A 10000-nucleotide genomic window follows, 5' to 3' on the forward strand; every position below is an offset into this window, starting at 1 on the left:
ATGAAAATAGCTACGTTTGATGGTGATTTCATCGAGTGCAGAGCAATACTCGATTCTGGATCACAAATAAACTTAATCACAGAAAAACTGGCAAGAAAATTAAAATTGCAGTTACACTCATCACCGTTATGGATAGAAGGAATTGGTAGAAGCAAAAGGGACACAAAATACAGTGTGACAACAAAAATTCAGTCTCGAATTAATGATTTCAATGTAAATATCAACGCATTCGTGATGCCTCGAATTATCTCAGCCCAACCAACACAGTGTCTGGACACTTCTGGTTGGTCAATTCCTCAAAATATAAAATTGGCTGATCCAGACTTCGCGAATCCAAATCAAATTGACTTATTAATTGGAGCAGAATTCTATCACAGCTTTTTATCGATTGGTCAAATCAAAATAGGTGAGGGTCTACCTGCACTTCAGAACACGGTTTTCGGATGGATATGCAGTGGCAAAGTTAGCAACGGTAATCAAAAATTACTTACCTGTGGCATGTGCAGCGAAGCTGACGACGAAGCATTGGATAATATACTTACTAAATTCTGGCAATTGGAGGAAATCAATCAAACGGATGACAAATTCACTGATGCAGAAAAGAAATGTGAAGAATCTTTTGCTCAAAATACTCACCACAATCATGAAGGGCGATTTGTCGTGAAACTACCATTTAAGGAGGATACAACTGTTCTTGGTGAATCCATGCAGATGTCGATGAATCGGTTTTTTAGTCTTGAACGTCGGCTTTTGAAGAATTCTGAACTAAAGAAGATGTACGTTGACTTCATGGCGAGAGTACGAACATCTCGGCCACATGGAAAAAATCAATCAGGATGATATAATCCATCCACATTACATTTTGCCACATCATTGTGTAATCAAGGCAGATAGTACTACAACAAAGCTTCGAGTGGTGTTTGATGCATCTGCAAGAACATCAACCGGAGTCTCACTCAATGATATCATGCATAATGGTCCAGTCATGCAGAACGAACTCTTATCCATTTTACTGCGTTTCAGGAAACCACGCTTCGTTTTTACAACAGATATTGAAAAGATGTATCGGCAGATACTAATTGATCCAAGAGATGAATATCTTCAAATCATTATCTGACGAGAGTCACCAGAAGAAAACTTGTGCTATTACAAATTAAAAACGGTAACGTATGGCACAAGAGCAGCGCCGTATCTGGCAACTAAGTGTCTACAAACCCTGGCCAGAGAGCATGCCGTTAAATTTCCGCTTGGTTCCGCTACACTCAGCAAGGATTTTTATGTCGATGACGGTTTAAGTGGCTCAGACAGTCTCACGGAGGCAATTGCAACAAAGGATCAACTTATTAAAATATTGGCGACAGCTGGTTTCAAACCTCGCAAGTGGTGCGCAAATAATGCCCAATTACTTCAAGGACTCGCTCCAGAAGATCAAGAAGTTGATCTCGATGTCAGCAGTGAGTCACATAAGACAGTAAAAACTCTAGGCCTTATCTGGCTACCAAAATCTGATCAATTTTCAATAAAAACTAACGGACCTACACACAGCAAAATAACAAAGAGGACCGTAAGTTCCTCCGAGTTGGCGCACATTTTTGATCCACTTGGATTAATGGCTCCCGTAGTAGTGAAGGCGAAAATATCTGTTCAAAGATTGTGGCAGTTAAAACTTTCGTGGGATGAAGCTCTGCCTGCTGAAATGCATACTCAATGGACCCATTTTCGTCAGTGCTTATGTGAAATAAACAATGTGAAGATTCCACGACATATATTTCATCATAAACAACCAAGGAATACTCAGATTCATGTATTTACTGATGCCATTTACATCAGAGCCGAAATGACTGATCGAACTATTTCAGTTCAGTTACTTTGTTCAAAATCACGCGTCGCTCCATTAAAAACGCAGACAATACCAAGACTTGAGTTATGTGCGGCTTTACTAGGAGCACAATTGGTAGTAAAGGTAAAAAAGGATTTGGAATATGAACATCATCCGATATATATGTGGACTGTTTCTGAGATAACATTGCATTGGATCAATTCAGAACCATCAACATTCCAAACTTTCGTTGCTCATCGTATCAGTAAGATTCAGCAATTAACACTAAAGGAACAGTGGAGGCATGTCAATACTAAACAAAACCCAGCTGATTTATTATCCAGAGGTGTAGATCCAATTTACATTCAGAAGAATGCAATGTGGTTTTATGGGCCACTTTTCCTTCATGGAAATCAAGAATGCTGGCCCCAACCATTCCGTCAGGAATTGATAACATCCGACCATATACAAGCGTAAGCCAAAAGGAAGGTACATGTGCTTACAATTTCACATGATGATGAACTAATCAAAATGATTTCTACGATAAGGCATGGAAACTCATTCATAAGGTTGCAACGAATTCTTGGCTATGTGTTGAGATTCATCAAAGGGTTACGTAATAAGAGCAAGCACAACGACATCAATTTGACACCATTAGAACTGGATGAGTCATTACTCATAATAATAAAAGCCATACAGCTTAGTGATTTCAATGAAGAACGACATCAACTCTTAAAGAAAAGGTATCTGAAGGGAAGCAGTAGTCTCCACGGACTTTCTCCATTTATCGATGATAGTGGCGTCATCAGGGTTGGAGGTCGATTCACGTCATCACATCTTACCTACGATGCCAAACACCCCATGCTGCTGCCTTATAACGATCTAATAGCTAAGCTCATAATGAAACATTTACATGAGAAGGGACTTCACTGCGGACCGCAAACATTATTAGCCCAGTGCAGGCAGCGATTTTGGCCAATAAAAGGCAAGATTATGGCTCGATCCATTGTGCAACATTGTGTACAATGCACTCGAGTACGCCCACACATGTTCAAACAAATCATGGGCAATCTACCAGCTGACAGAGTCCAAGCTCAAAAACCTTTTTTCAACGCAGGTGTGGACTTCTGTGGTCCCATATGGATACACCACAAAATTAGAGGCAAAAGACCATGCAAAGCGTACATCGCAGTGTTTTGCTGCTTCTCCACGAAGGCAGTACATTTGGAAGTTGTTAGTGATCTCACCACAGATGCATTCTTAGGCGCTTTGAACCGGTTTACGTCAAGAAGAGGTCGATATCAGAACTTATATTGTGACAACGCGACTAATTTTGTGGGCGCTAAAAATCAAATGAACGAGTTAGCTGAAAGCATTCACAGCACAAATGCTCAAAACAACATAATAAGATCCTGTTCAGCTCAAGGAATTGCTTTTCATTTTATACCTCCGAGAGCACCACATTTCGGAGGATTATGGGAAGCTGCTGTCAAATCAGCTAAATATCTATTGGTGCGAACTATTGGCAACGTGTCACTCACTTACGAGGAATTGGAAACAGTGGTAACCCAAATTGAAAGTATGCTAAACTCCAGACCAATAACACCGTTGTCATCAGATCCAAATGACCCGGCTGCCCTCACACCAGGACACTTCTTAATAGGAGAACCGCTAACAGCCCTTCCAAGTAGGTCAGAAACTACAACCAAACAATCGCTTTTAACCAGGTGGAAGCTGGTGAATCATCTAAAAAACGAGTTCTGGTCAAGATGGTCAAAGGAGTATCTTAAGGAGCTACAGTGTTGCACTAAATGGAAGGACCAATCACCTGACATCAAAGAAGGAATGCTGGTAATCATTCAAGAAGACAACGCTCCTCCGCTTCAATGGCCTCTGGGCAGAATCATCAAATGCTATTTCGGTAATGATGGAAGAATCAGAGTTGTAGATGTCAAAACGAAAATCGGGATTTGGAAGCGTCCAATACATCGGCTAGCACCATTATTGTCGGAAGATTGTTCAACCCCCATGATGCAACTTGATAGATGTGATGAAGAAAAGCCTAAAAAACGAGCAAAACTCAACATCAACTTGCTAGCCATTGCATTGCTGGTACTATTATGGATACCACTGATATCAGGGTTAGGTATCACAATGAAATCATTTAATAACACACCAGGCATTCATTTCGAACACAAAGGAGTCATAAAAAGATCACAAGCAGAATGGAAAATCATAGCATATTATGACTTAAGTCCATTGCAGCAGGAGTTTGAATTTATTGAAAATGGAACCGAATCCTTAGCGAACGTGTGTAAGTTGATGAATGGATATAATCACTGCTGGACGTTAGTTGAACAGTTCAAGGCAGCGAGAAATGAATTGTTGTCTGCAAACATAATGCAGATCAACAAAAGAAAGAAGAGAGGCGCAATTGATTTAGTGGGTAACATTGCGAATGCAGTATTCGGCGTTTTGGACTCAGAATACGCTAAAAATATGGCGCAGACGATTCAACAACTAAAAAATGACGACAAACATTTGCTTAACCTTTTAAAAAACCAAACTTCAATTTTAGATTCTACTCTAAATATCATGAAACGAAATCAGCAGCAGTATCAAACAACCTTTGAATTAACAGTCGAGCGATTGAACGATGTAAAGGCAAAAATGTTAGAAGAGGACAAGGAAATTTATAATTTAAAACTCCACCAACTTTTCACTGCGATTTCAACTCAACTATTAAGTGTAACAACAAGTATTCAATTTTACGAATCAGCAATTTTAGGAGTGTTGACCGACACAAATCATGGAAAAATCAGTCCACTTCTCCTGACGCCAAAGCAACTCATGAATGAGGTTACTACAATGAGGGAACATCTCAGGTCAACAATGCAGTTGCCGGTTAACATGAGCAACATTTCTGAGCTATATTCTCTTATGACAGTCAGCAGCGGTTTATTTGATAACAAAATGTTGTTTCAAATAACTCTACCACTAATCAATGATCAGTCCTTTGATTTATTCGTTGTTATTCCCGTTCCAGGGATCATAAACGGAGAATACGTGACAATCACACCATGCACGTCTATGATGGCATTCAATACTCATAGGAATGGATACTTTCCGATTTCAGAAATACAGTTGTCACAATGTGTGTCTTCAAAAAATGATGTCTTCATCTGTTCAGATACACAAGAAATATATTCTCTTGAATCAGGCAAGTGCACTTGCGAAGTAAATCTATTTAATAATAGTACATCATCTTGCACTTGGCAAAGTTTCACAAGTAATACCTTATGGATCCAGGCTGTTGCACAAAATCAATGGATGTTCGTCGCAAGAAACCCTGTAAAGCTAAACGCAGTATGTGACAATGAGCATTCTCAGGTGAAATTGCAAAATACAGGTTTACTTGAGCTCCCACCAGGGTGCATACTCTCACATCATACGGCAACAATAACCAGCCATTACACAATGACTACTCGCTTAAAATATTCCCACACAAGCTTCCATTCAAGCCCAATAGGGACAGCGATTCCTCGGCAATCATCTCTAAAGTTGAAAAACATCAGCATGGAGACAGCTAATGATGAAATAACTAGTTTGAAGGCATCTTTAAATATGATAAGGTCTCAGGAAGAACTGCCGAACAATACACTATCGCAGCACCAACACCATTTCATTGTGGAATATATGGCACTTGGTCTCAGTATGCTCATATTCTGCAGCATAATCGGTCGATATTTATTCCGAAGAAATACACACCGGCACAGAATTGGTACACCCCACCCACAACCACGAAGACGAGTTCAAGAGCAACATGCAATGTCTGAGTTCGAAGTAGCAGAATAGGATTGACTGGCGTCAATCGGGGGCAGAATGTCCAATTTGGACATAATAATGATCAGTCTAAATCTTGTATTTTAAATAATATATTTTAAATTATATATTTCATATTAATAATATTCTATTATTTTTGTTTTGTTGTCAAAGCAAATTTTTATTCTCATAATGTTAATGACTTGATGTCTTAGCCTTGAACGGTGGGTTAAGATATCAAAATTTATCAAAACAACAACAACAGTTGTATATCACACGAGCACACTTTGCTCGTCATATGAAACTGCAGATAAGCCATGCATTTAGCATGTGCAATTCTTTAGTATAGAACATTATGAGAAATTAAATTTGCTTGTGCAAGGTCAGTATTGTACTTATTAAATAATAATTATGTTTGTAAAGCAAGCTGGTATATGGACTTAGTTCAAGGTTAAAAGAAAATAAGTTTATAAGCATATACCAGGTTGCTAAGGAAATTACGCAAGTAATATTCTTATTTGTCAATGCATACAATTTCCATGAGAACTGTGACCGTTCCCACGACTTAGCTGAGCGATATCTAATCGCTACTTTAATGCAGCTTAAGGTATAGAGCATTATTATAGGAATTGTATGCATCAACACCTTGCCAAATGTGTATAAAACCTCCACATTTTCTAATAAATTTATCATTCAATACAGAACAGCCCTTGCGTTTTAATTAGTTCAAGTGCTTATTAAAACTCAATTGCAAATAGGTTCAAGTGCCTAGTTGCTCAAAAATATTGTTATTGTTTGAATCCACCTGAAGTTGGTTTAAGTGCCAAATTCAGACCTTGCAATAGGAACTGGTTCAAGTGCCAGATTCCTAACCATAAGCAACACTGAATCGATTCAAGTGTCGATTCGGTTTTCAATAAGAAACGACTTATTTAACACAATCCCACTTCTGAACTTTAAATTTGGTTTAATTTAAATTTGGTTTTTTGCGTTAACTACAAAACGTTCTTTTTACATAACTTTACTTTTCTTTATTTAACTAAGAGAATATATTTATTCACGACGCAACCCAACAAAACTTCCGTTATTCTTACTTCACTCGATTGTGTCATTCGCTGTCAAAAATAGGTTAGGTGACCACATGTTGTTAAAAATTTTAAGGTGCCCAGTTGTGCGTTTCGGATGTAGGTTAACATATGTAAGAATATGAAAATATTGATATTGATGGATTTTATTAGTAAGGGAAATTTTATAAAAGTTTTCATTTTTCTTTTAAAAAAAATCACAAATTAAAACCTTGAAAATTAGTTATGAAAAAATGAGTTTTGCTCATTAATGCATAATTATTTGGCATGTATGAGCTGTGATTATCACACAGGTAAGCACAAATTTATTTTTTGCATAATAAAAAAATAATTTATGATTTTTTGATTGTAATTACAGTTATTTTACGGTTTATGTAAAACTTTTAAATCCTTATATCTAAGAAAAGAAATACATAATATTATAAGGAACTATCTAAATAAAATGTAAATTAGTACATTAGCACAATTGTATAAAAGAAATTCCATCAAATTTTCATGTATTTTATATTATATTAAAAATTTTCATAAATATAATTTTTTAAATATAAATAATAAATATAAGTTATTTAAAATGTAAACTTTTTATTTAATGTAAAATGTATTTAATAATAACATATTTAATAATAATATATATTTTAATACATATTTAATAATAAAATAAATTTTATGTAATAAAATACAACAAAAAAACATGTTTATAATTTTCTGCATAGAATAACAAAAAAAACATAAAACCGTACAAATAAAGCAAATGCTTTCATCCCTCAAATAATTTGTGTGATGAACGTTTGTATGCAAACGGTGCGCTCTCACTTCACCTTTTGCTTACGAAGTCTTCGAAGTCTTCGAAGTTTTTCACTTCACTTAAACTTCGAAGACTTCGAGAACAAAAACTCACAAAAACTTCGAAGTTTTTTCCAACTTCGAAGACTTCGTTTACTATTCGAATATTCGAATTCTTCGAATACTTCGTAAATTCGAATATGAACAGCACTAATTCATACTTGAATATACACAGCGCAATAGTATACATAGCACTTGGTCTGCATACATGGAGCATCGTCTATTTCAAAAAATATCTGTATAAGAAAAGAAACTCTGCTCTCTGAGAATTACGTGAGAAATTTTTGCCGAAAATTCATTTTTTATAACATTTTGGTAACACGTATTCAATGCATGTTATTTCACCAAGCTTATGTCAAATTTTGTTTTTTTAGGGCTCCAGTATCCAGTGTATCCTTTTCAAAAGGAATATTACTATTTTTCATTTTGGTATATTAAATATGTTAAGTAATATTAATGACGAAAACTGGTTAAAATAAATGTTATGTTTATCTACAAATCAAATCTGTTTATAAAATTATATAAATCAATACTTTACAATAATATATGTTTGATAGAATCAAGTACATTAAAAGCAGTTTGTAAATTTATAAGTGATAAAAAAAAGCATTTGAGGCAATAACCATATTTTATAATATAATTATATTCATGCATATTAATAATATAAATTATTATAATGCATCTTTAGCTTTGTGTTATGTTTCTGTTTTAATTGTTAAATGTACAGAACTAAAATTGACTTAAAATATAATTTTGTAAAGTAATTCTATTATTTAAATAATTGGCAAAGAGAATCGCCATTCACAAAAAGAATTAATATAGAAGAAGTAAATGTTTATATATGTTTACTGTTTTGTTAAATATTTTTCAATTTCATTTAAAATAATTTTTGAATAAATAAATGTAATAAAAAAAGTGTACACTATATAAATTGAAAATATTTCATAAAATTTTACTATTAATTTTTTTTAGTGCATCGAAATACGAAGTATTGTGAAGGGGGTTTTATAATTGGTAGAGAAGTTGCCAGGGACGGTTGATGGTGATGATTGCATCGATTTTTTTTTAAATAATTTGAGTTGAACATATTATAAAAATTTCTATGCTCGAAATAAAGCGATTTAATTATAAAAATAATTCGTAATTTAAATCACTTGAGTTAAATAATATTGACTCTTAATTTGTATGTATGCTGGTTTGTCCTTTAAAAGATTTTCCCTACATGCAGAAATAGTGCACAATGTTATAGTTTAATAATTCATCATCATTAATGCAAATTTATTTAAAAATAAAACATTTGCTTAACTTTTTAACATACATATTTATTAAAGGCATTTGTTTAAAATATAAAACGATTAATCTAATTGAATAATCGAAGTACATATAAATATTCCAAAGAAGATACTTATACTTATAAGTATACTTATTTTCTTATTTGAAACAATTCCAAGATATATACGATTTAATTTTATTCAGTGTTTTTATTATGAACATATGAAATAGTAAAATTTGTTAATTGTGAAATATGTTAAAAATTATTTTATTAAATAAAAGTTATACATAATTAAAATTTTACTTAAAAATAAAATTGTTGAATTATATTAATAATAAATTTAGAATCTTTCGAATCTATCAAGGATTTCATCTACCTTGGCGCCGCTGTAACGAATACAAATGATTTCAGTCTGGAGATCAGACGAAAAATCACCATTGCTAATAGGTGCTACTATGGGCTCAGTAGGCAATTGGGATGTAGAGCTCTCTCTCGACAAACGAAACTTACGCTCTATAGGTCGCTCATCCTCCCTGTGCTTCTGTATGGCGCAGAAGCATGGACGTTATCACAGAATGATGAAGCAGCACTGGGAGTGTTCGAGAGAAAAGTTCTTCGTAAGATCTTTGGTCCTCTACGAGTTGGCGACGACTACCGCATTAGAATGAACCACGAGCTGTACGAGCTTTATCACGACATTGATATAATTCAGCGCATTAACATCCAGCGGCTGGATGCTGGCTTGGTCATGTCGTGAGAATGGGTGAAGACGCTCCGGCGAAAAAGGTGTTTGAAGCAGTAGTTGGCGGAAGAAGACGTAGAGGTAGACCGTGTCTCTGGTGGAGTGATCAAGCTGAGGGAGCACTAACTGGACTTGATATACGAAACTGGAGAAGGCGCGCACGCAGCAGAGGCGCCTGGGGAGACATACTGCTTCAGAACGAAACTCGGTAACGGGTTGTTATGGTCACATAAGTAAGTAAGTAAGTAACATTGACGTTGTAGCAAAGTTCCATACACTTATAAACACGATGGAAAAGAAAATTGCTACACCAGTTCCTGATAACTGTTTTCCAATCAAGTCGTTTGATGAATTGGGGAATATGGACGCACTTTGTGCCACTAAAAGTGCTCAATATGTAAGTTCAATTATATACA

General features: G+C 35.1%; 1 protein-coding gene across 1 annotated transcript; it reads left to right on the forward strand.

Moving 5' to 3' along the window:
- Nucleotides 1-2296, forward strand: LOC119675684. Its single transcript, XM_038086891.1, has 2 exons — nt 1-776; nt 1180-2296. The coding sequence occupies exons 1-2, from the start codon at nt 1-3 to the stop codon at nt 2294-2296; spliced, it is 1893 nt and encodes a 630-aa protein (XP_037942819.1).
- Nucleotides 2297-10000: the final 7704 nt, after the last annotated feature.

Source organism: Teleopsis dalmanni, chromosome 2 (assembly GCF_002237135.1).
Source record: "Teleopsis dalmanni isolate 2A chromosome 2, ASM223713v2, whole genome shotgun sequence".
Taxonomy (NCBI): Eukaryota; Metazoa; Arthropoda; class Insecta; order Diptera; family Diopsidae; genus Teleopsis; species Teleopsis dalmanni.